Source organism: Symsagittifera roscoffensis, chromosome 2 (assembly GCF_963678635.1).
Source record: "Symsagittifera roscoffensis chromosome 2, txSymRosc1.1, whole genome shotgun sequence".
Lineage (NCBI taxonomy): Eukaryota > Metazoa > Xenacoelomorpha > Acoela > Convolutidae > Symsagittifera > Symsagittifera roscoffensis.
Window position 1 is genome coordinate 74668172 of NC_087063.1, and position 27340 is coordinate 74695511.

Sequence of the window (27340 nt, forward strand, 5' to 3'; positions counted from 1 at the left end):
TCTGATGTTATAACAGTACAGGCCAAAAGACATCTTTAGTGCTTCCCAGTCCCGCTTTCTCACAAAATTGACGAGTGGCTTTCAGTTTCTGTCTTTTCGGGTTGCCGCGGCGATGAAGTTTACCCTGAAGACTTCCTGATGGTTTTTTCTGTACAACGGTGTATCTTCCGCCACCTCTGTGTTGGTCTCCTTGTCGGTTGTGGCTACAATTTCGTCCGCAATGATTTCGTCGCTGGCCTGCAATTGGGTTCTTGACATCGTGGTTGGCTCTATGTTTGGTCGTGTTTTCTCCTGTATTGTGATGTTGGGGTCCTGGCGGCTGACGCAGTATTCATAAGTTTCCTTTATTTCTATTGAAAGGTCCGTTTGGATGATGGCGTTTATTGATTCTGGTTTTGTTTGAGTGTATGTCGTGGTTGTCACTTTCATAGTCGGAGGCGTTTTCTTAATGGGTCTTTCTGTTGAGTCGCTGAACACTAGTTTCGGGAAAGCTGTTGGTTTTCTTTTTTTATTTTCTCTTGCGTCCTTGACGGTGGGCGGTTGTTATTTCGTATCCGATTGTTTTTTTGTTTGGTGGTTGTTTGTGCCATCTAGGGTCAGACAGACTTTCCTCCCGGTCTGATTCTTCTTGCCATAATTCTTTGTTAGTGTTTTCTCCCTTTTGGTTTTTTGGTATAAAACCTCCCGTAAATGCTTTCATATTCTGTTTTCTCATTTCGTCTGGCGTTCTCTCGTTGTATCGTTGTTGGTGTTTTGGCGAGTTGATTTTTCTATTTTGTGTTTCTGACTGATTTTTAAACAGAGTTGTGAGCGAATGATTCAACTTAGGACTTGAATCAGGTTTGAATGTTTGACCGCTTATGCAATGAATGAAATGTATGGAATGCTATTGAGCGTTAGATTGCCTTATTATCGTTCTCTTATTTTCCGCGCGTTTTTTTTATCAGCCGATAGGGCGTTAGTTTCCTATTGGCTAACTGGTTTAAAATTAAGTTGTCAATCATCTCAAGATTGTTAACGAATGAGTTGATTAACACCACAACGATTTCCCCATCATACTCACTTGGGGGTTTTGCGATTCCAACCGGATTTCGGGATATATAGTCAATTAATCGCATTTTATTACCTGCCAAATGTTTGATATCAAAGTTGAAAGGGATAAATCGATCGATCCATCTCGTGAGCCTACTTTGGCTTGTCTTACATCGTTCGCTGATGCTTAATGCACTGATCAAAGCTTGAAGATCAGTGATGACTGTGAAGTTTTTCTCGTAGAAATAGTATTTGAAGAGCTTGTCGCCACACGACCCCCAAGAGTTCTAACTCATTTACTGAATATTTTTCTTCTAAAGAATTTAGGAATCTTAACGCGTATGCAATAGCTACCACCCCTCTTTTGTGTTTTGTTCTAGGGCTGCACCGAGTTCATAAGTAGAAAAATCACATACCACACGCGTATCAAGGTTTTGATCAAAATGTTTATTATGAGTAATTTCAGCGACTAACTTTTTAATCGTTTGGAAGGCGGTTTCATGTTCAGCCGACCAATTAAGTGTTTTGTGCTTGTCTGTGTTTTTTAGGAGAAGACGTAGTGCCGCAGCAGGTTGTGCCAAATGTGGGATATATCTTGTAAGATGATGTATTGACCACCTGAAACTTTTAATTTGTTTTAGGTGGGGAAAGCTTTTCGATAGCGTCTCTTTTCCTTGATATAGGTGTTGTTCCTTCGCTATCAATGTGAAACCCAAGCCATTCAATTTTTTTGCATGCAAACTACTTACATTTATCCAATGATATCGCGAGATTTTCTTCTTCCAGTTTTCTAAGAACTTTTTCAAGTGTATCTCTGTTTCTCTATTGACCCTTTTGTAATGATCAAGATGTCGTCTATATACGCATATGTATTTTTTATAATTAGTTAATGTCAGATCGATTGCTTTTGAAATTCTGCCGGCATATCTGTGAGTCCGTAGAATCCAGTTTGGAACTGGTATGTTCCCGTGGCGTTTACTCCAAATAGACTATAATTGCACTGTTCTCTTGTTTTTTTATCCAAAGGGATTTGTGAATTAGCGTATCGAAAGTCAAGAGATGATAACAGTGTTTGTTCTTTTACGTCGGATTTTATTGTTTGTCCGATGTTATCCAGTAACAAATCGTTGTTCGGCATCTGGTATTTATTCTTGTGGATGAATTTATCAATTTCTTTCGAATCTAATGCGAGTCTTACTGTTTGATCCTTCTATACTGTTATTACAATCGAGCTGGTGAATTGTTTGTCGGAACACTTTTCCAATTTTATAATATGTTTCTGGTCGATTAGTTTGTTGAATCGTTTTCCACCCTTTCGTGCAGGTGGATCTGAATACGTCGACCCTTTTGTTGAATCAGTGTAACGTCCGGAATAAACTTTGTTTTCATTACATGGTTTTTTGCCTTTTCCAATTCTAAAACATAAATTAGTGAAATTTTCTTTTACCCACTATTTTATCTCCGGATGTGATTTGTCTTCTTCTATTATGTTTAAAACCTGTTTATATTGTGGCTTTTCTTCAACTAATTTTATTCCGATGTTTGGCAGTAGGTTACGCCGAGAATATTTGCTTTTTGGTCGTCGACCACAATAAATAGGGCCGATTCAATAGTCCACCCCCCGGATTGTATTGCTAGAATTAGTTGTTCTTTCGGAACGATAACTTTTCCATTATAGCATGCTAGATTTCGTGCTCTATCTTCCGGCGGGATTTTTTTATTAAAAAGTGGATTTATCATTTTGTTGTAGTCGTCGTGCTGTTGTTTCATTTAGGAATGACGTTGGACTCCCTGAATCCACGATAGCAGGTATTTCAGCAGGTTTTGTTTTAAGTTTTACTATATGTCCATTTAAATCTTCGTCACTGGTTTTTACAGTTTGTTTGATTTCGAACGCGTCTGCGATTGCCAACATGGATTATTTATCTCTGTAGCTCCTCCCATCCGTTGTGTGACGTGAACTCAGCAAAAGCGACTGGGTCGTTTTTCTTCGGTTTCGTGAGGTTGTTTTTCTATGTCTTTTCTCGGTTCGTCTTCGTTGTTATTTTGGAAAAAAATTTACGTTATCTGAGCGACAGACTCACACAAAGTGTCCCCGTTTTGCACATTTCGTGTAAATTTTATCTCGGGCTGGGCACGTTTGTAGATGGTTAGGGCCGAAAGATTTCCCACACTTATAGCACTGCTTTTGGGAAGTGTAGTTCTGCGGACCTCTGTTTTGATTTCCTCGTGTGTTTTGTCTTCCGCGCGAGTATTTTCCTCTATTATTGTTCTGAAAATTTGGCAAAAATCCGTCACGACCTCCTCTGGGTTGGATGTACCCCATTGGTTCTTGTTTTATTGTCACAGGCGATGTAGGTCCGATTGGATTCAATTTCATAGTTTTGCTGTGTTCGATGCCCTTTTCGCGTTTTATTGCATATTCGTATGCTTCCTGTGGTGTTCTTGTTTCCGCTAACAATTCCTCGGCAGTTTTTGCATTGTTCATGTGCGCTGTGAACATACCACGAACCCATTCATCTTCTTTGTCCTCACTGTCTGCACGAAAGGCTAGTTCCACCAGATCCGCGTGGAATTTTTCCAGTGTTCCGTTTTTTCTTCGTTCACGGCTGATAAAACTGTATCTTTCGAATGCTAATTCTTTGTGTGATAAAAATGACTTCCAGCACTTGTTTTAATTCTCTTGTCGTTGTCGTTTGTATATTTAACCCTGGTCGTTTTTGTTGGACTTGTCGTTGTCCTTCCATGCTTAGGCATAGGAATAAATAGCTTCGTACTCTCGCATCCGCTTCGTCCCAGATTACTGAGTTGCACATAACACCCTTGTCTCTTGCTTTTTGGCATCTATTTTCCCAATCTACGTTCTTCTCTTGGTTTCTAACCTCTCTGTTTCTCCGTTGTGCATGGGTTTCTCCTTGTATTTCGACCTCTAAGATTGGTTCCGTTGGCAGTGTAATTTCATGTTTTTCACGTAGCAAATTTTGGATCACTATTCCTTCTTTTGCGAATACTGCAAGTTCTACAATTGCGGCCCATTTGCTCCATTCCAGTGGGGGCTCCGATGATGCTTTTTCCCAAAATGAATTAAAGCTGAGTGGGTTTTTTGTAGATCCTGCTGGCTGAGCCATGTCATACCCTGAGGTATGCTAAATGTTTTTATCGAATTCGAATGGATTGGCGAGCTAATTGTGAGTGAGGCTGAGCGCATAAATAAGACCCTTGGTTCGTAAACTCTTTATTCATGTTCTAACGGTATAATCTAAACTCTTCGTTAGGTTTACCTTCAAGGTCAATTGACCAGCTCAACAAAGTGAGCTTAACAATATAATATGTATTTACATAGTACTTTGCCAATCCGGCCGGATGACAGGTACTCTCAGGAGTTGTAACTTGCAAATTTTGCGTCCAAATGCGACTGCTTGAAAAATGCTCTTAGTTTCCGAGATGTGACGATTGTTAGGTCATTTTTTTAAATTAAAATGTTGAAAGAGTTCAGATATGAAGAGTTTCACAAATTTTGAAGTGCTCATCTCTATAGCGAAGCAATGTGAGGGTACTACCAGGGTTTGCGAGTTTTGCCTTCAAATTTGAATGCTCAAATCCTTGTACTTTTTGAGATATGACGTGTTTTATGATTTTTTTTTATTTTTCTGAAAATTTTTATTTTGAAAAATTCAAGAGGTTTGCTTTTGCCATCCTTGTAGTTGGGTTCTGTGCGGATACTCTCAGGAGTTCTAAGATGCAAATTTTGCGTCCAATTGCGATTGCTCAAATGCTCTTACTTCCCAGGATGTGACATTTCTTAGGTCATTTAAAAAAATGTTCAAAGAATTCAGATCTGAAAAGTTTCACAAATTTGAGCCGCCAAATGTGACTGCTCAAATCCTTGCAGTTTTCAAGAAATGATGTTTTGTTGTGATTTTTTTCAAAAATTTTTTACAGAAAACTAATTTGAAAACTATTTTTTTTATTTGAAATTCCTAACCCTGTAGTTGGAGGCTGCTATAGTACTCTCAGGGTTTGTGAATCTTATGTCCAAGTTTTATCCCTCAAATTTTTGTAGTTTTTGGGAAATGACGTTTTCTATGGTTTTTTCGAAGAATTTTTTTTTTGGAAAACTAAATTAGAAGTTTCTCAAAAATTGATTTTTTCCAACGCTGTAGTTGGGTATTGTGAGATTACCCCCGAGAGCTGCAAATCTTGAGTCCAAATGCGGCTGCTCAATTGCTGTTAATTTCCGAGATGTGACATTTTTTATATATTTTTCAAGTTTTTCAAAGAACTTGGATATAAAAAAGGTAGATTAAATATAAATTTTGAATAAAGAAAAACTTGAATATAAAAATTTTTACAAAACTTGAAATTACCATTCCTCTAATTGCGTGCTGTAAGAGTACACTCAAAGGATGCATATACTTTTTTTGTCCAATATGTGCGGTTTTTTATGGGTTGTCAAAAATTAGAAGCACCGGAGGTGCGTTACGCGCTTGTCAACTTGGTTTGGTATTGAACAAATGGACCGAAAGGGTGGGGAGTGGGATACGCTAGAAGAGCCGATTGTGTATTGTTATTGTATGTTAAGAGAGACGTTGGAATATTTTTCGATTGATCTAAAAAAAATTCTGTTAAAAGTTGCTAGTTAGAAAAATACCTTCTAGTATTTGGTTGGGGTGGAGAACGTTCTTTTGGTCAATGTGGGGGAGATGTCCACATAGGCCGAAAGTACGAAGTGCCCGGTGTTGTTAATGACATTTTGTGAATCATGTTGTTAATCATGTAATCCCAAATGTGTGGAAGTGTTTTGAAATTAGAATTGATTCATGTAAAGTGTGTTAAGAAGCGATGTGTGTTATCTCTTCAATAATCTGTCTGAAGAACATCATTTAACCAGTGTGAAAAAGAAGTCTCCAAAACATGGCCTTTTACATACTCGCCTTGTAAGTGTTTCCCTCTTTGGGCATATAATTTTGTCCATCCAGAGGCGAGAGAGTATCCATCAAGGGAACCCTTGGTCCCACTCTCAACCTTGGCTTCACCTTCACTTCTACATCCGATTCACTGTAGCGACGACTTTTATCCTCTTGTCTAGGTCCATTTAATTAAATTAGAGCTTGAACAGAATCTTAGTTATAGGATTAAATCAATGATTGAGCAATTTTTGTCGTAAATGACGTATATGTCAATTTAGAAAAATGTTAGTCAATTTTTAGTCGAGCTGTATTTTTTTGTAAAAAGTACTGATTGTATTTTTCAAAAAGTACTGTAGTGTGCTAAACTTTGGCGAAGTAGAGCTAATCGGTCGACTAGAAAAAAGTTACAAACGTTTCAAGTGTTTCGTCCTTGCCGAATCTATTTATGTACTTCTGTTTTGAACTTATGTGATAGTCAAATTTAGATTCAGTTAGAAGGTTTTGTTTCGAAAAAAAACCACGTGTTTAATTTATTTGAGGTCAAACTGGTCTCGGCAGATATTATTGATTTTAAAAATCCGATAATTTTGCGTTTGCCCTGCCCCCAAATTTGAATTTTGAAGTTATTTTAACGAATTATGCAATGAAATTTTGGATGGCAAATAAATAAACAAAACTGAACACATTTGTGACAAAAGATGTTACTTCATAATTTTGACAAAAAAATAGCACATACCCTTAATAGCATTTAAAAGTATTATGACAATGAAAAACTGGTTATGTCATTGGTGGGTATGTCTCGGAAAGAGCTCATATTTAAACAGACGTTACCCTCCTCCCAGTCTGTATCCAGGGTGGTTTTGATCCATTTTAAGTCCGAAGTAATTGATACTTGGCAGCCTGTAAATTAAGTACGGTATGTTTGATTTTTGACTTCGTTGCTCCATTGCGTGTTACAGATGTGATTTCTCCTAATTTCTTGACCTTCACAAAATTGGAAAGATTCGAATTAGCAATTAGATAACTTTTGTTTTATTAAAAGCTCTTGCTTTGAGATACAAATTAAGAAATAAACGTGCCTGAAAGGTTATTGAATCTCCTTGAGAATGATTAAGATAAGAGGCTACTGGCCTTGTAATCTAAATGTCCAAAGTGAACCAAATTTCCAAATTTTGATTTTTTTTTCACTTATTTTTATGCAAGATCGTAACAGGGAGTTGTTCTATCAGATCATTAGTATTACTTATAATAATATAATAGTATTTTTTATGGCGTTCTCTCAAGTGATGGTTTTGTAATAGACCTAAAATTTTTTCTATATTAAGTTGTATGATAACCTCACTTGAAAATAAATTGTTTTTATTATTAGCCTAATTTGGCCCTTTTCTGGTTTCAGTTTAAATATGAGTGCACTTGAAAATGATGATAAAATAAAGAGCACCGCAGATCTACAGTTTTTGAAGCTGAAGACTGCGAAGTTGTCTTCAGTTGACCTTTCTAAAAAGGGATCAATTGATGAACCTATTCGACCTTTGATACGAAAACTTAACAATTTGCAGGACTATTTCTCTCTCAGCTCGTGTAGTGGTCGCGTTATGATAGCAAGTAAAGAGCGAAATAACGATAAACAGAACATATCTTGGCATGCTAATTTGCACCACTGTCCTAGTTATGACGAATTGAAAAATAATTTAAAAGGTCAAAATACGATTCTGAAGTATGAGCCATTTGTGCTGCACGTTCAGTGTAAAGATTTCATGGCAGCAAAACCGCTGCTGAGTCACGCTTTGCAAAGCGGATTCAGAAATTCGGGGTTAATTCCTGCTAAACAAGGAAGGTATGTTCTCGGAGTTCGAAGTACGCTAACGCTCGAGCTACCGGTTACAAATGAAAACGGAGAAATTTTAGTCAGTGAAACATATATTGAGATTTTGCAGAAAACGATTGAGTCAAAGTTTGCTCAAAATGATATCTACATCAAGCGTTTTGAAGAGAGCATCGACAAAATGGTCGAAAACAAAAAAGAAAACCGGGAAACGTTAATTGATTTGGAAAATCTCAACACTTCTAGCTCCGGTTAATTTAAAAAGAAGAAGCTTTATAATTATAATGTATTCAATTTGAAGTCGCTTTTTGACGTTTTGCGTCCAATTTTGGTTATCAAATTGGTTTTTCTTCCACAGAAACACATGAGTATCGTTCATATTCATCTTGTAAAGCCAAAGGAACGCTGAAGTTTTTCCGTCGAATATACTTTTCTCTATCATCTATCGAAGACGAATCCTCGTTTGTATCTTGAGAAGCTACTTTCGAGATTCTGACAGCGGGAATCCTAGTCCTCGGACCCGAATTTACAGGCGGAGTCTCAATGATTGCAGTCAACACTTCCTCGTCGTTTTCAATTGTAGTAGCCAAGGTGACGAGACTCGTTTCGGTCGGAAGTTTCACGACTTCGCCCATCTTTTTGAAAATCAGAACCCGATGGCCTTCGGGGCTTTCAGCTCGCAGAAAGATATCCGACAACTCGCTCGAATCGGGCATCTCAACTCGTTTCAGCTGCGAAAAGTTTAGATGTCGGCTCAGCGAAGTTTCCTGATATCGCACGCGTTGTGGTTCGGGTGCGACCCACCCGCCGATGCTCCGTGTTTCGGAATCTTGACGCTGGCCGAAATATTTTGGATCTTGTACGAAGTATTGCAGACATTTTTTAATAGAAACACGTGTTGTTTTGTTCATATAGCCGAATAAAATTGGGCTAATTGATACACTCAATCCGTATAGAATCAAAATTAGTTTTGAGTTTATTGCGATTAAATTGATTCTCGATATGTAAAAAGGTATCATGAAAATGTCGAAGAAAATAATTAAAACTATGCTTGACTTTCTGATTTTGTTGAGATTTCGGCGAGATTGGGCGATGTGATTTGAAGATAGAAAATTGAATTCACTGTCTTCGTGATCTGAAATTTTACTTTGACTTAGTTTCCTGGAGTTCAAACGTCGATCATAAATCAGAGTGGCCAAAATTATTAATATGAAACTGGAGTTGAGGGTTAAAATCGGTAGGATAACAGCGACTATTTTGACAGACTGTTCAGTGGTTTTGTTGTTGATTTCGTCTAAGTTAGCTGCACAGTTGAGTAGGTTTGGATCGTAGTGGTATGGTTTGTAGTCTGGCTGTTGTTTGTCTTCTGGTTGTAGCATCCAAAGGAGACTGGTAGATAGTGATGTTATGCATATGATAGTGGTTGTGACGAGGGAGGTTGCTTTGGTCACGAGGTGCGAGTGAATTATTGGGAATAGAATGGCGAGTAGCCTGAAAATGGAAAATCATTTCACGTTTATATAAAAAAAAACAAAGCGAGCACATCCAACGTAGATTAAATTGGTGAAATTGTCAAAAAAATAATCAGAGGTAATTGTTGAAAGAAAATTGATCTGAATTTTGCAAAGTAGGAGTAAAGAAATGTTTGGTATCGCATCAAATGACAATTTTTGTTGCTTGGGTAGGTTCAAAATGTCGTTTTTTACTTTTTTAAATTTCTGCCGAACTATTTTTCAATCAATTTAGTGCGAAGTATACATTATTTTGTCCGTGAATCCCTCTTGAATACAACGGGCATGAATTTACAGGAAAGAAAGTAGGCTTAAGGCTCTACATTTCAAATACCAGCAATTGCTTCAGCTTAAATGTTATTTTAAAAGGGAAGATGTGACTCGTTGGCTGATTTTTCGCTCACCTGTCGAGCGCCATGAGAGTGGCGAGGGAGAGTGTGATGAGTTGACAGGTGGAGCTGATGGTAGCCTGAGAGAGACAGAGTGACTCACTGAATTCCCACTTGTCTCCCCCACTCCACACACACACCAACACACTTAGTGGCATACTCATCATCGTCAACACTATACAAATAAACAGACCAAACTATCCAACGGTTACATGACACAAAATCTTGAATCAATGGGCCCCCATTCTTGATTATCCCCCGAGCGAGGATCCCAATTGCCGATGAAATAGGATCCCATATCGACCAGAAGACAACAAATTTTCATAACAATGAAATATAAGAATTTATCAGTAGTGTAATATGATAACTATAATAAAACATAGCCAACAGACAGTTGGAAAAGAGCCAATGAACGAAAGTAAACAGAAAAAATCTAACTATTTTTTTTGAACTTGAGAATTTCAAAGAAAAAAAGTAGATGGCCTTGAAGCTCTTATAATTACTAGAACTATTTTTTGTTGACATTTTTTTGATAAAATCAACCCAATTTGAGAAAACTGGGTTAAACAGGAAAGTTTTTAATTTGCTGGGAAATCTGCAAATAAAATTCCACTCTCGGAACTAGAATTCGATCACGTTTTTCATGATTTTTACATTTTTGCTGTTCGATAGTTGCGTTTGCCTTCCTTTTAAAAACGAAGTGAACTGAACATAAAAAGAAATCATTAGGCTAACCGCAAAAAAAAAATAAATTTTACCCTGTAGAAATGTTGAGACTTTTCCTGAAAAAATAATCGAAAAAAGTCACCACTACCTATATAAGAATCTGAACTACGTTCATCGACTAATTGGGGTTTCAATTTACGTATGTCTGAGAGTTGCCAACACATTGCAACGTAAATAATGTTTTTTTTGTGATGCCTTTTTCACCTTACATCTGTTGAAGCGCGTATGCTTTAACGATACAGTTTTACCCTTGCTTTAAACTTTTTTTCAAAAAGTGTATAGTTTTTGTGATTATCTTTCAATGTGTGTTCCATGTTTATCTTTCCCCGAACTATATTTGCTCCGGATTTTGATCTTAGCTAGATAAAAATACATTTTTTTTCTTCTAATCTGCTGTGATACTGCATACTTAATATTTTAAAGAAATTAAAGATTATACAAAGTGACTATTCATTTTGTCTTTTTAAAATCAAAATATAGAGAGTTCACAAGTATGCTACCAGCTTCTGTTCAGATGTTTATTGAAGGCTAAAATTCAAAAAAAAAATGTTTTTTTTTGTTTTTTAAAACTGCATTCACTGTTCGAGGTACATCGTCTTGAGTTGACAGTAATTTTTCAAAAAACTTACTGACAAATAAGTCTATCCCTGTTATAGAGTGTTTTTTGCAAATCTGTTGTTTCATTTAGTTCCATAAATTTCAGATATTACTGGAGATTGTGATTGTGAGACTCAGTCTTCCAAAATTTGCTGAAAAAGTTCGTCCAGATTAAATAGTTATTGAGTTTTTCACAATCGCAATTTTTGATCGAATTAAAATATCTGTCGTTCACAGAAATTTTACGGCATTTCTCCAAAAAGTCTCTATCCATAGATTCGAATACTTTCAATTTTTTTATTTCAATATTCTGTGTAAACTATGATTTTTAAGTTTTTTTTATGTGTTTTAGTTTAACATTTAAAGTGATATTCTGTAAAAATCTTTTAATTTGACTTTTTTTTTAAAAAATAAAATTGTAAATTTCCTATTTATTTTCCCACCTCCAGTCCGGATAATTTAAATCAACTCTGTTTATTGTTGTTTTTGTTCCGTCTTTCGAAGAAAGTGAGGAATAATTATATTCTGGTGGTTTTTTTAAACTCTGGTCCTCGGGGGATCAATCTCTTGATCGGCAAGAACCCAACCGGGTGTGCACACCATTATAATAACGTGTCACGAGTCTAAATTGCTCGTTTTATAACTTACACTTGGCGAATTATCCCTCACTACAAAACCGTAAGTGGATTAAGGCAGCTAATTGGTTTTCATTCCATGCACGAATCAATTTATACTGCTTTAGTTTGAATGTATCACACACAAATTTTATTACTTTGAGCCAAAAATTCATAATTTTGCCAATGTTTAATTTAGTAAAAGCTTTTCGAGACCAAATAAATGGTAGTCGGAACATTCGGGATCTACTGTCTATCTATCTATCTACCAATTATTTGATTAGTTTTTCTGGTCGCATGTGTTTAGGAAATCTTGTTAAAGATTTTTCAACGTTTTAGTTTGCATGTTTAACGAAAGAGTTTTTGCAAGTTTGAGCTATATCGTATATTGCAATGCATCAGAAAATCTTTCGCTTTTCGATTATATGAATGATGAACCAATTGTAAAGATGTATTTATATTTGGCCGATTCATTGCAAGTTTTAAAATAATTACCCAAGTCGACCTTTTAAAATCTGTTGGAGCGCAAATGCTTCATCTCTACAATTTTACTTATTTGTAACGCAAAATTTCAATGCTTCTCTGCCACTGTTCATGTCGCCAAATCTAATATTCTCAACCCTATGAAGCGCAACTGTCAATCTGGGTACAGTCAGGGGTTGCAAGTTTGGATTCCAAATTTTACGTCTCATCCTTTTGGCTTCCGAGATATGGCGTTTTTTTATATATTTTTTTTTTCAAAAAATTAAGATTCAAAAAACGAAGAAACTTTCAATCCTATGGTGGTGCGCTATCAAGGTACCTTTCGTAATTGCAAAGCCGGCCTCCAAATTTTACTGCTCAAATCGTTCTAGCTATTAAGTTATGGCGTTTTTATGATTTTTTTAAAAAAAAAATTCGCAAAAGTTGTACATGTAAAAAGCTAACAGAACTTGAAAATCTCAAAGCTATTGTGGGGTGCTCTCAGGGTACACTATGGAGTTGCAATTTTTCGCTCTAAATAGAGCTGCTCAATTTTGGCGGAATGCTATCAGTATACACCCAGATGTTGCAAATCTGGCCATCCAATTTTGCTGTTCAAATCGTTCTGGTTATCGAGATATGGCGTTTTTCTTGATTTTTTCATCGCTTTTCAAAGAATTTGAAAAAAAAATAACAGAAATTGAAATTATACACCATCTGGCGGAGCGCTCTCAGGATACTTTATAGATTTGCATTTGTGCCCTCGCAATATGACTGCTCAAATTCTTTTGGTTATTGAGATACATCGTTTTCTATAGTTTCAAATTGTTCAAAAAAGTTAAATTTGAAAAATAAACAAAAAGAGTTTGAAATTCTCAACCTTCTGGTGGGGTGCTTTCAGGGTGCACTCGGCCTTCAAAAATGGCTTTCAAGTATCACTGATCGAAACCTTTTAAGAACAGAGAAAGAGCGTATTTTAAGTTTTTTTAAATATTTTTTCTTCAAAAAAACATTGGATTTTAAAAACTAAAAAAAGTTGAAATTTTCAACCATGTTTTGTGGTGCCGCCAGTGAGCTCCTAGGGGTTACAAGTTTGCCTTCTATTTGAACTTCTCAATTTTATTTGAATTTTCAGCAAATTAAAGAGTTTTTTCAAGTTAAAAAAAATGTGAAAGGTGTGTGTATGCTTTCGGCTTTTTAGGGTTTTTTTTTAGTTTAAAGCTTCACAAATCTGATAAATGTTTGTGAGATATGACCATTTGGGTGAAAAATAACCTATAAGATGACCTAAAAATGTTCAATAAATGAAATAGAAAACCCCGTTGAAGGGGTCAAATTTAGATTTACGGTTGCATTCATTGTTTTTGTTTTTTGTCAACATTTTAGGAAGCTCTTTTCACGTTCAACATTCGATTTGAAGCATCGTTGGTGCGAGCAATGCGCTAGTCTGTATAATACTCTATAGTTGGGAGTCAATCGCTAGTTTATATTAAACAAAGGTTCATTAACAAGCTTTTAGTCAAGTTTAAAAACAAAACGTTACCAACGATTCGTGAAAGACAATTTTCTGAAATTTCAAATTTTTAAGACATGAAACAGTAACTTACGCGCAGATAAACCATTTTTTGTACACTATGTTCTGATGCGATTGTCCGAAACTGTGTTTTTCTTTTCAATGCAAAGAGGTTTTGTAGGATATGCACCTGTTTACAAGACAAAATTGACGATACACTTTGATTTAAAAACCCTTTTTAAAAAAACTCTAAAAGCTTATTATGCTTCGGGTTACGCATTTCAGATATATTGCCATCAGTTATCTCCCAGCATAGAATTAATCGACCAGTTAATGTCATGTCTTCCGGTGGTATTAGGTTCGAGACTGAGTCTTCTATTGAGGAGCGGCAGAAACAGACACAGGAGGAGTGGGAGCGAGTGAGGAAGGAATCTGACCCCCTTCTAGCACCAGAAGTGGAAGTGTGCAACAAGTCGCTCTTCGAACAACTCCAGGTAAATTAGTCTCTGTCTCACTACTTTGTTAAGATTTGATCAAAGTTGCGTTGCCAAAAATGATGTCTAAAAAATTGCGCCAAAAGACGGCATTTTAAACCATAAATCGAAAAGATATAGCGTGAAGCAATGTTTTTTCTTAAAGCAAAAATATTTCTGATGGACACGACACAGGCGCATGTGAAGAAGCCATGTGAAGCCATTTTTCTAGGCCCCCTATGTTGCAAAAGTTCTCCCTATTTTCGCTCCCCTGTGAAATATAAATTAATTAATTGCGCTTTAACAGCTGGTAAAAATGACTTTTTTAAAAAGTGCAAAAATATAGAATTTTTGGAAAAAATGACATCTGATTTGAGGGCGGAAGCCGGTCTACTGCTTTAACTTTCCTATTTGTAGATGTCCGTGTGTTTAACCAAAACTGATGTTGTGGTTTTAGGAGAACAGAGGTAAACGAGACGAAGAATTCGAAGAGAGTCGCAAGTTCAAAAACCACTTTAGAGGTCTGGAAGAAGAAGAGACCACATTTCTGAGCGAAGTCGAAGTTCAATCTAGAAAACAAAGATCGAATCTGGACTCAGAACTGAAATCACTCATTGAGCAGAACAAAAATGTTGTTATCGAGAACTTGGCGGAGCCTGTAATTGAAACACCAGTGGTTAGTTTTTCAACTCAGAAGTTAGGGAAAAAAGACGAAACGAAAGCGGCAGGATTGAAAAGTTTGGTTGTTAAAAAGAGATTGACAAGCGATCTATCGAGTTTGGTCAAACCGAAGTTTCAAAAATTTGAAGAAACCGTAGAAAAAACGTCAAGCAATCAATTCACCGATCAAGAAAAAGATCTCCTTTCGGAAAAAGACCGAAAAACAGAATGTTTGAAATCTGAATCGGACGTGAAAGTTGAAGAAAGTGAAAAGGTTACAAAAAGGGGCGATGTTATAGTAACTGCGGGATTGAGTGCGTTGGCTTCATATGTTGGCAGTGATTCGGATATTTCAGATTCTGATTAATTTTCATCAACAAATCTCTAGTTAAATTGTTAACATGATTACACTGGTTCTGTTCAGTCTGCAATTTCAAATGTTTATATCGCTTAAAAATATCTGCTCAAATCAAAATTGGAGTTTTTGTGTTCTGTCTAAAAATGACGAATCCGAATAACGAAATCCTTTCTTGTCAAAACTCAAATTGACAACGGTGATTATTTTAAGAGCCATGAACCACAATGTATTGGAGTCGGGGAAAAGTTTTGGTAGTTGTTGCTGTATTACCCTAAAATTTACCGTAATCGATGTTCAGAAACGACGACAGAAAAAAAATCGGACAAAAGCAACATCCTCCTGAATTTACAGCTAAAAATTGAAAGTTATAAAATAGTTTACAGCTGAGAACCGAAACTGCTTGTAAAACGAATTTTATCTACAGAGAACAACCATGTCCCAGTTTTTCACCATATGGTTAAACACAACTGCTACTGCTCGGTTTTCATGTGTGTCGAAAACGATTGTCAAAGTTAATAACCTATATATTAAGCAAATGGAGAAGCAAGATTTGCATTCAAAATAAGAATGAGAAGCTTGGAAAGATAACGAAAACTGAACGTGAATAATGCTTTGTAAGGCTCTTACCAAGGTTACATGTGACGATGATGAAGACAGTCTGCATGGGGAGGTCTCTGAGGATGAGTTTGGGTCTCTTCAGGTAGACATACAACAGCATCCCATTCGAGCAGAGCGACCACACCATGTTCAGAATAGTGAAGATGGCCATGAACACTCCCTGCAATAGAAGACCAGTTGATTTAGTTAGTTGAGACGATACAACCACAAGAGAAAGGACCAGTACGGGCTGAGGAAGGAACTTAGGAGCTGTTCAGCTTTGTGCGGAGAACCGCTGTTAAGATGAGATTTCATTGAGCTTTTTCGCTATACTGAGTTTTCTCAAACCAAAAGGAGAAAATATATTAAAAATGTGGTGCGTGAAAAGTTGTCGAAATAGGTCAATTGATCTTTTGAAAATAGAGTTCAAATTAATGTTACCTTGGCTGCCTCTTTCTCCATGTACACATGCGTCTGTTGTATTCCCTCGATGCGAACCACCATTGATGCGATGCGATTCTTAAGTCAGGTGAGAATGTTCGAGAACTTTCTAGAAGTAACGCAAACGACGAAGCGAAAAATTCAAAGACTCCTTTGCGAAAGTCTTGCGATCAATCAGTCTTAAAAGATAAATTTCTGGAAAAGCACTGAAATTTCTGATAAATTTCGAGAAACAAATAATTAGTAATTAAAAGGTTGGTGATAAAATGTTGAAGTAGCCTACGAATAAGTCCAATGATTCAACGACGAGTAATTTCGAAATATGATTTGAAGAACTAAACGGTTATCTGAAGTTTATTATAGAAGAGTAAGAGATAATGGGCCAAGCTGTAGCGAATAATTTCTTTTTCGCTGTTCCTGGAGTCAAATTTGAACGCTGAATCTTGATGAAGTTTTCAATGATCGCCCACTCAAAAATGGACTAAAACAGTTGAACTGGACAATTTTTCTGAATTTGCTGTATTTTTTTCTTCTTTTGGTGCGTCTATTTTTAGTCTGAAGCTTGTCTGCTGTCTTAAAACCTTTTAGAATACGCTGTGATTTTTTTGGTTATCACCGAAGTTGTCAATCCAATTAGTGTATGTTAACATTTAAAATAAACCTTGTTTCCTTGTTCAAATCTTCTTAATCCCGCTCAAGCAAGCCTAATTAGACGATACTGTTATATTGGGTTTCATTTTAATCTGATTAGAGACGGGTGCTCGGTTGGATTCAAAAGGGGTTTAAAATCCAATTTTAACAAATTAGGAAGAGACAAAATTCGACTAATTATCAATCAGGCAAAATGGAAATTCGATTGTAGAGGTTGGTTGGATCTATTTGAAAATATCTTAAATCCGAAATGAGGCAAAGGAAATGCAAAGTAAAGGAAATGAGCGGCTTCTAATTAAAAAATGGCCAGCTTTCTTGGCAATGGCTTCGATCTTTCAATTTTGAGGGAATCAGATGCTTTTCCTTGCTTTATCTTTTTTATGCTTGCTGTGTTTTTAGTTCATATTTGTCTCTCTGGTTGAGTTATTTTAACATTCAGTTTATAAAAATTACAACTTGTGCTTTGGTTCTTCAAAAAAAAATATTTTACAATTGCGCTTTTGTTAGTCTGTCTGTGCCTTTGTTTTCTTTGTCTGTGCCTTTGTTTTCTTTATTAGCCCGAGAAACTAAAACAATCATTCGGAAAAAAATATTCTCAATCGAAGCGATACATGGCTGATCTCATTGTAGTGTCTATTCATGAAACTGATTTGAAATTGAATTGATTCTGAGGAGAAAGAGCCATGATGGTAAGAGTGAACAAAGCTGTACGCTGTTCAAGGGCTCGGGTGGTTGCTTTTGGCAGATTATTCAATAGATCGTAAATTAAGCCCTTAGAAGTGGAGCAAGTTATTGTAAAGTTAAGAAAACTTACTTAACGCATACCTTCCCACAACTTAAGCTTAGGTAAAATGCTGTAAAAAATCGATTGTATTAGAATTGAGATAAGATACTAAACTGAAGTTAACCGGATAGTCAAAGAAGCAAATTAAAATATCAAAACCAACGAAATTTTTTGAAGAATTGGAATTTTCTCCCAGCGGAGGCGAATGAAAAACTGCATCATAAAGCGGTTTGCAGAAGCTTATTTGCTCGTTTATGGGTATTTAAATTGTCTTTAGACACGAATTAAAAATAAAAAATGTTATCTTTTAGGGTAAAAATGCAACTAAATGTCAGATAAGATCTCAAAGCTACTTCATTTTTCAAATATGTGACGCTTGATGTATCAGTTAACATCTACACATTGTGCTCGGAACTTATCTGGTAAAAAGCCTGAAGAAATGGACTTTTGATTTTGTCCACCATATCAAAGCATCTTTTTAGCTTTTAAGCCAAATTGACCGAGTTTTATGTGCCAATAATTTTTACTACCATACTATTTATCCATTAACTGACCAATTTTAGATGCTAATCTATTCAGCCATATTATACCATATTCAGTCCTATTTAAAAATTGATGGTCAATTGAATACATTAACTGTATGTGCCATACATATGGAATTGGGTTAATTTCTTGGCATTTTTATGACTGTGTAGAATAATCGTAGCACATTTCAACGCGGTAACCTTTCTGAATAGAGTCTATACAAAATCAAGACGTGAAGTATTTCTATTTCAGAATTGATTAGATAAAATGTTCTGGTTTTGCTCTTATGGTTCACTTGTCAGAAACAAGCTCGATGTTCTCATTAGTTTCACAGCGACCAGTTTTAAATTCCACCGGGATTCAATTACTAAGTGACAGTTTTTAGAGCGAAAAGGGATAGAGGTGGAGAATAGGAGAATATATTCTCTGTCAAAAAATCAATGGGTTTATTAGTCAATCATCATGTGAATTAAATGCAGATCAAATCCCAATTTTGGAGGTTTTTTATAGATTCTCTGAAAAAATAGTTTTCTTCGAAACAGGAAAGGAATTTTTCAGTGCATGGAGATATGAAACAATGTATTTAAGGCCTTCTTGGAATATTCTTATGAACTTCAAAAAAGGAGCCTTGATGAAGTGGTCCTCATTCATTTTGCAGAACTATATTTAAGAAAAGTTTATTTATAACACTAGCCATTACTTCAATTCTTCGCAGTTTCGCTCCGTGCTTAGACAATTTTAATTAAACGGGACTGTTAAGTTAAATTAGACGGCTCAGATCTTCCTTCTGTTTTTTTAATCTTTTTTACCGCTAAGTCCTGGACTGAAAAATTTCATTTGTTTTCTTACCAAAATATTTCTTTTTGAAATTGGTTCAGCTGTTTTTCACGGAATCCTCCAGTTTAATTCTTAAATTTAATCCTTAAGCTAGATAGCACGTAATGAAGTTAGGTGGCAGAATGCCTTGGTGTTATAAAAAAAAGGGAACCGATAGAGTGGTTTTGATCGCCTTACATTAGAATGGTTAGTGGCTCGAGAACAACCGTGGCATTTGTTCAATGCCTTAAGGATGTGGCAACATTTCCCAGTCCAGAAAAGGTAAAAGCATAGTCAACGTACAGTTTGGAATATTGTTGGGAATGTGCTCAAATATTAAAAGAGTTTGAAATTTTTCAAAACTTATGAAACTGTTTGACAAGTTCTTTCTGAGTTGAAGCGTGTGTAAACTTTTAACTACTAACTACTACTAATGCGTGTATTGTCCATTTTCCCATTGTGGCGGGACTGGACTTTCAGAAAGTGCGTGAGCAATGGTTCAGATCAAGTCTAATTCTTTAAACAGCAGCAGAGCCGCAATTTGCCGCAATTCGTTCTGAAAACTGCTATTTTGACCGATGATGCACGTATTGCGTCTCTTTCATCGGAAATCATATTTCCCAGATAGCTGAATTTTTTGACAGTATTCAGGGTTTCAATTTGATTGATCTGTAGAGTAGCTTTCTGATTTGAGCGATAATGGGAAGGATTATTGAATCTTGGACAAACATAATTAGTTTTATGTTAAGGTTTTTTCCTCAGACCTCTGAATTTTTTGCACCCATTTATTACAAGAATTGCAGCGTATTGAAACGGCGACGACTCCCTTTAGACAATAAGCACATGATTGTTTTACGGTTTTTTGAAGAATATACTTATGGCTTGAAATCAAATTCTTTGTCTTATCAACAATGATTTTTAAACCGCGTTCTTGCAAAGCCTTGTCCCAAGTTTAATTGTCCTGCTGTTAAGATAGACTGCCGGTTGAAAGTCCAGAAAAACGAGGGAGTGGACGTCAGGAAGGACATCCAGTCCATAGCGATTTCAGTCTGAAAATGCTTTGTTAAGGTCACCGCTCCAAGCAACTCATGGAAAGTCAAACTTTTAAGAAGAAAAAACAAAAAATGTGTACCGCGTTAATAAGTGAAAATGCTTTATTCATGAACATTGAAAGACGTGCTTGTTTCAATCAGGGGTCATCGAAGGTTTTCCATCAGACGATAAAAATTATTTTGTGTCAAACTTTCGATGTGAAATATCAAAAACGATAGGCTGGCGAACATCTGAAAAAACCAGTGGTTTCTGGTTGGCGTATTTTACGATTTCGGATAACCCTCGTTAAGGTTTTTTCCAAAAGAGATAAGAAGTTACGTTGAAATCAGATAGATTATGAATAGCGTGAAATGAAATGAAATTTGTTAATATAAAGGTCGGTGACAGATTGCCAATGATCTATATCGTGAATTAGCTTCAATGACCTTAAAAGTGAACGCGGTACATATGCATTGACTCAACCTGTGTGTACGCTATCAGTGTATATTTTATAGATACTAACAAGACTGCTCGTATCAGGGCGAAGCCCTGAATGTTCCGACTGCCTTTTAAGGTTTATGAAGCAGTAATAATTTCAATGAAAAAAAAAAACAAAATGAAAAAAAAAATTTTCTAAAATTTGAAATTTTTTTAAATAAAAATCAATCCCCCCACACGCAATATAAAGTACAAAAGGATAGATTTCGCTCCTTGTAACAAACCAATTATGGCAAATAAGCTTCTTGTAACCAATTTGGAACGATTTCTAAGTCGGATTAACTCTCCGCTTACGCGTTAATAGCGCGAAATATATCGCGCGTTAATTGTCCCGAATTGGCCAAAATGGCATTATTTAAACCCTTGTAACTCTGCGAAAAATGATCACAGGTGAAATATCTTTTCAAATTTGAGCTCAGGACAACAATACCTTTCGAATGATATAAAATAATTTCGTCAAAAATGGCTAGTTAAAAAGTCGAAATTTGTCTGAAGAAAAAAAACCCACCCCGAGCACAAATATTCCGTTACTTTCGTATCGAAAGTCGGAACAATAAAATATGCAAATAAGGCATTCATCCTTCTTAGGGGTCTATGGCATTCACCTGGCGCTAAAAAAATTATAAATGTATCTGTTCCGACTTTCGAAGAAAGTGCGGATTAATCCCGTACTAAACTTATTTCCAATTACAGACATGACCTGGTATAATCCGGAACTTGAGCTAAAAGCGGTGTGCGCAGGTATGAAAAATACTTGTGTACACCTGCAAATAGGAAAAATGTGCTCAGTCCTGGTTTTAAATAAAATTTATGCTTGGTGGTTCTTTTCAGTCAGTTTTCGACTTCTTAATTAACCAATTTTGACTGAATTTTTGTACCACTTGAAAGATATTGTTGTCCTGAGCTCAAATTGAAAAGATATTTTACCTGTATCAATTTTCGTAAAGTAAAGGAAGTTTGAAAATTGCTAATTTTGCCAATTTGAGAAATTAACGCGCGATGTTTTAAGTTTTTATAACAGGCGTAAGCGAAATTCAATTGAGGCAATACAAGATGCCAAGTACATCCTTTTATAGTTTACATTAGCGTGTGGGCGGATAAATTGAATTAAAAAAATGAAGAAAAGTTAAGTTATTTGTTTTTGCGATTATGTAGTCAATTTTTCAATCTATAACCTTCTGAATTGACTGAAGTGTAGTCGGAAAATTCAGGGCTTCGCCCTGATATACGAGCAGTTTTGTTTTTGAGAGTGATTCGTTCGAGTCTTTTGGCAATTAACAGTTGTTGCTTCATTAAAAAATTAGGTGACTGCTTGATTTTCTTGTTCTATCGGTATAACTTTTTTTGCCCCATATTTTTCTTATTTGTTTTCACTGGTTTTGATTTTTGGTATTTTGACCAGGATCCTGTTCGTCAAGGGCTCAAATCTATTGGAATAGTTCGTGTACACGTCGTCGTGCGCCTTTTCGTCCAGCGAATCTTCGTTCATTCGTGCGATTGAACAAAGATGTGTTCGGTTTGAATGTTACTATCGTCCGGCCAAGTGTTTAGTTCCCTTAAGTTAGCACCACGTCTTTGCACCTATTTGGGTGTGTTCTTCTCCATTCGGTATGTAGTGTTCTGCCGATTCTAGTCTGCTAAATAAAATCGTGCTTGTTGTCTTGTTGTTTGGATGATGTGGGCTAGTCCTACCTTTTCCGTGTGCATCTTTGTTCGCTCCCTTTGCTTACAATTGCATTATTTTTCGCTTTGATTGGAGCCCTATTTAATTCCTTTTGGCTTCTTTTAGTGAATCAAAAATTACGCTGAAATTACCGTATTCATCGGCGAGGAAACTACATCAAAGTGAGTTTTTTTTATATAGCCCAATAAAGTTTATGAAAAGTATCAATTTTTAAGAAGTTTGTAAATCAATATAGTTTTGTATGATAGCCAAAACATGTCCTTTTAACTATATAAAATAGTAATTTTTCTTTTTTTATCTTTTAAACGGTTTTGCCCAATTTTGGAGATTATATGCTTTCTTATATTTGTTGGGCTACGTAAGAGGTTCACTTTGATGTAGTTTGATCATCGATGAAACCGGAGTGTTAACTTAACTTTGATTGACTATAAATGGCCCATTTTGAAATGATTTTTCGGCCCGAGTTTGCTTGATATTAATTCAAGTAAATCTGGTAAACTTTTGTTTCAATATATCTATGTCTAATATCAACCAAGTTTGAGTAAATGCGCGTAGAATTTCCAAGTTTGTTAGCTTTGTCTGGATAATTGAAGTCAACATGATATCCTTAGACTCTGACATGAGCACTATAACGGTTGCTTACTAGTGGGCTGCTTTTATTTATTTTTTCTACAGATTTTCAGTCAATTTGTTTTGTCTACCTAACATCTTTCCAAGATTCGAAGACAAAACTATCGGAACAACCAAATTATTTTTGCTAAAATCGGGTACTCAGTTTACTATCTCAAAATAAGATCACTTACTTCGTTTGCGAATTTTGATGATTGGTTGGTATCAAGTTTGATAACGCTAGTCAATAATAGCCTTCTAGAATTTAAGTTGTTTTCAAGATAGGTTTAATCAAAATCAGTAATGCCTTTTATTTTATGGAGGTTGAATAATATTTTGGCAGCTGCCAGAATTTAGATTCGATGCGTCTCAGATTGTTTAAAATTTACTTCGCTTATTAAAAATTTACTTCACCCAAGATTCCTTCCATAAACTGATAAATCATAAATCGTCAATTCGTAAAAAAAATTAGTTACACCTCGGCAAAAATTTGAGGAATAATTTAAGAATTTTTGAGACTTACGCTTGCGATTAGTTTAGAATTTGTAACCAGGAGATATTAATTCCAGGTGTAAGATGGAATTGAGCTGCAAATGACAATGGTATTAAATTTGAAGCAAGAGCAAAGGTGTTTGCTTTTGTTCTTGGACTAACAAGTGGTAACAAAGGGGGATAGAGTTGTCCAATTTTTCAATTAGTCTGCCCTGATTTGTCCGAGGGCAGTCTGCGTCCGAAAGCCGACAAGCACAAGTGCCGAAAAAGAATGAATCTTCCCCGACTTGGTAAACGAGTCTGAGTAAAATTCAGTACACATGCTCAATAAAAATTTGAAAAAATTGATGATTTTTTAAATAAAGTTTTAAGTAAATCCTTTTTTTCCAAAAACTATTTTCGAGTTTCAGTTTTTGCAAACGTAATTTTACTAGAAGCAATGAAAAATTTCAATATGCATTATGAAAGTGTCTGAGCTCTTTACTGTTACTGTTCTGCTTCAGAAGTGTCTGCTTTGGCGACTAATCCTGGGAGATTTCAAACAGGGAAAAAGAAGATATAAAATTAGGCCGGAGGGGCCGGACTTATGTGGAATCAATTTGTAAATATCTTGTTACGCCATAACTCTCATACAGTCGCAGCTCACCCGCTCAAGTGGAAGTGAAATAAATAGCCTAAGGAACAAGTAACAGATATAATAGAGTTATAGCAGGGAATACTAAACCGGATTCCATAATATGTGAAACAGACCTGAACAATTTCAAAAATAGCCTGAAAATCTGGTTGTTCCAATTTTTTTAAATGCCTCTGTTCTCGAAAGAAGCCCAGATCGTATATTAAATTTGATCAGAAATAAGTTCAGTTAAGAAGATGGCTGGCTTACTTGGCAGTGTTTGGTGGGTATAGCGGCTGATTCCGTCTAAATTTTTCAAAATTAGAACCTTTGTTCTGGTTTGGGAATGAAAAGTCTAATAATTTGGGCCATTTGTCTATTTTTGCGCCCAGTGGTGGATAAGGGTTTCAATGGGAATTGGATGTCGACTGCAGATCCTGAAAAGAACTGGCAATTTGTGTTGGCGTTTGAAGATGAAGAGTTGGAGAATTTAATCAATGAAATAGATTTCAACTTCTGTCATCTTCACTTTATCTAATATCAGCCTAACAGCGCAAAAGGCATGCGAGCTTGATTTTTTTTCAAGTGGGACCGATTTTTCAGCTTGATGATCATTTTGCAGGTCAATTAAATTGATTTTTCGAGCTCGCTCAAAACGGTGAGGACCCTTTTGACCTATTTTTTTTGGCTTTTCGACGGCTCCATTTCCCTTCCAAAGTTTTATGTATGATGGTGCAAAAGGCGTCTTCAGAAAATTTCAAGAGTTACTCGGCCAAAAATGGGTGTCATGATTATTACCGAAGAGAGGAGCTTTTTGGCGGTCAAGGGATGGAATCCCTGAGAGGGGAGGGCATCCTAATGAAAATAGACGTACGGTGATTAACTATGGCCATAAAAAGTCGTTGCTGAACAAACTCGCTTTCCTTGAAAACTCAAACTTTCATCAAGCATACAATTCATTTTATGACAGGATTCACTGTACTGAAACAGTAATGAGGTGGCCAACATGGAGTGCATCCAGTGTTTAGACAACCGCGTATTCATACTCGTCAGTTTTTAGACAAATACTGTATGAACCAATCAGAATCGAGAAAAGACATAAATAATCCAAAATAAATAAAAATTATGTATTAATTTCTTCTTTGTCTCGATTCTGATTGGTTGAAACAGTATTTGTCTAAATACTGACCAGTCTGAATACGTGGTTGTCTAAATACTGCTATGTAACCGGCCAACATATATGGCAAATTTGGGAAAGTCAATTCCACAAAGTCGCTTTTAAACGTCATCAAGGGCGCTTGCAGAGAACAACCTCCCTAATGCAGGTCTCGTCAACACAATAGTGACCATAGTTGGTACGACGCGCGACTCTTAACCAACGTATCGTTTATCAATTTTTTTTGGTTACCTGATAATTTTCATCAAAAATGTCCTTTGTTGGCACTGAATAATTTTTCCCCCTTTTTAAAAATGCATCAGAATCTTCTTGCAGTTGAGCCATGTGAGTTATCCACTGATCAGTCTAGTGTTTTACAGCGGCATGCATAATGCAAGATCAATTTACCACCATTAAGGTTGGAACCTGCGTTTTGTTTTCAAGCTTTGAATTTTTGGCGTGTAACATTACCAAATCAAGCCTCTTTTCAAACATAATCGTGACACGTAAGCATGTGAACCATTTATCGCACTGGTATAGGAACTACAAAACCAGCCGAAAGGTTAACCCAACTTTTCGAAAGCCTACTAATCAATCATCATAGAATGTACCTAAGGAATACTTCTTCAGTGAAAAAATGTTTCGTGAATGAAGTGCAGGTTAATTTTTTCATTTCATATTATTCAAACATAAATCCAACTCAATGTTAAAACGGAAGCAGCTGATCCTCTTAAATTCAAAAGTTGAAAAATCTTGGAAAAAAGTTTGTTTTCATTTCTTTAAATTAATTGACATTTTCCATTTTTTTATGCGTTGAATAGTTTTTTTTTGATCTGAAGTCCTTGTAATGTTATTCAAACAAAGCAACCTTGTTCGCACAACCCAAATATCGGGTTAAATTGTCGACTGGTTGTGCTGATTAATCATTAGAACGGAAGGGTTGCCAGGAAATGCAATGATTAATAGGGCAGCCAAATGTGAACTGAATAATCCATGAAAGTGTGGAAATGGGTGAAAAAGGAAGGAACCCATTGTTTTAGATGTATAGTTTTAGTTCATATTCAATTTTGGGCGCTTTTCCAGTTTCCCACCCCTTTCAAATTCAATTTTGAAAAGCTTAATTAACTTTGATTAATGCAAAGAAATTTGGCGTGGTGAGCAAATCGACAACTGTGAACAGATTTAGTCTTCATACTTTACAGCGTAACATCACGCATTTAGTCGTAACAACACGTAAAAACAAACATAAAACTCGGTATTTTGAAAAAGGGGGAACTGGAAAAGAGCCCAATTTTGACATGCTGTGAAGGCCTATAGCTGGTATGACGCGCCACTCGAAACCGACGCATCGTTTTTCCAATCCTGCTCGGCTTCCTGATTCTTCCTGAAAAAAAAACATTTTCGAAGCACTGGGGGTGTTGAAGCAGTTTAAACATTCATTAACTATTCATTGTCATTGGCTTTTTCCCAACATAGCAAATTATACTATGCATAGCCCCTAGCAGAAACCTACTGCAGTGGTGCTAGAAAACCCCTTTTTACCTAAATTGCGGGGGGCATTTTGGGTAACAGCCTATTATTTTGTGTCATAACCTGATTAACAATTGCGTCATTTATTTTCATATATGATTGGATATAACCCGCATTTAAAATCAAAAAAGGGAAAAATGCATCAGAAGTCAATAGCAAATATGTGACTTCTTAGCAATGTGGCGGCAGCCAACCATTTCTCAGAAAACTTTCATATAAGAGCGCAGTGTCGCGAAATTTTAACACCGATAAAATTAGGTATTCCAGATATTATTATTATTTGCAACTAACTCATAAAACTTAACCAATAAAAAGTCTGGAACCGTGGCAAATTAAATTATCATGAATTTGGGGCTATTAATAATAGCCTTAGGAGTTCAGAGAACTTTCAAGTTTGCAGATGCGGGTCCAATCGCTCGCGAAAACGAGCGACGACTTAGGGGTTCAGTTCCAGTGTTGCCGGATTACAGACCGGGGGGACCGAGACCCTTCTTCGTCAGAGTCGAAGTCACTCAGTCGGAATCCCGAAGGAGGTCGGCAACCGTGACTATATGCAGTGGGACAATTGTTTCTCCTCAGCTAGTATTGGCTTTTAAAGAGTGCTTCAAAAATTACGGTGAGAAAACTATCTTTTACACCTTTTTATCTCTCTCAAACCAAAGCATACAAAAAGTTTTAATATATACTGATTGCATTAAGCAAAAGTAGTTGATTTTGCCCTTTTTTTCATAGTAACACCCCCACCCTCCGGCAGCCTATAATTCTCGAAAATTGTAGCCACTGAAGTGTAGGATTTTTGGGCTTTTTTCCAGTTTTGTCGGATTTCCAAAATCAAGCAAGGT

At 36.1% G+C, this 27340-nt stretch overlaps 3 protein-coding genes across 5 annotated transcripts; 2 read left to right on the forward strand and 1 right to left on the reverse strand.

The window, feature by feature from the left end:
• The first annotated feature begins 7342 nt into the window (after nt 1–7342).
• LOC134840502 (tRNA wybutosine-synthesizing protein 3 homolog) lies at nt 7343–8023 on the forward strand. The gene has a single exon (XM_063856347.1). The coding sequence runs from the start codon at nt 7346–7348 to the stop codon at nt 8021–8023; it is 678 nt and encodes a 225-aa protein (XP_063712417.1). The 5' UTR covers nt 7343–7345.
• Nucleotides 8024–8102: 79 nt separating this feature from the next.
• Nucleotides 8103–23458, reverse strand: LOC134840500 (uncharacterized). 3 transcript variants are annotated; one of them, XM_063856345.1, is made up of 5 exons: nt 23231–23458; nt 16109–16589; nt 15698–15848; nt 9683–9842; nt 8103–9258 (listed from the first exon to the last, which is right to left on the reverse strand). In XM_063856345.1, the coding sequence occupies exons 2-5, from the start codon at nt 16169–16171 to the stop codon at nt 8103–8105; spliced, it is 1530 nt and encodes a 509-aa protein (XP_063712415.1). In that variant the 5' UTR covers nt 16172–16589; nt 23231–23458. The 3 variants fall into 3 exon arrangements, with proteins under 3 accessions (XP_063712415.1, XP_063712414.1, XP_063712413.1); XM_063856344.1 differs by lacking the exon at nt 23231–23458 and adding an exon at nt 22902–23218; XM_063856343.1 differs by lacking the exon at nt 23231–23458 and having other exon boundaries at nt 16109–17417.
• On the forward strand, nt 13869–15704 carry LOC134840501 (PSME3-interacting protein-like). Its single transcript, XM_063856346.1, has 2 exons — nt 13869–14073; nt 14510–15704. Exons 1-2 carry the CDS (start codon nt 13918–13920, stop codon nt 15077–15079), a joined length of 726 nt encoding a protein of 241 aa, XP_063712416.1. The 5' UTR covers nt 13869–13917; the 3' UTR covers nt 15080–15704.
• Nucleotides 23459–27340: the final 3882 nt, after the last annotated feature.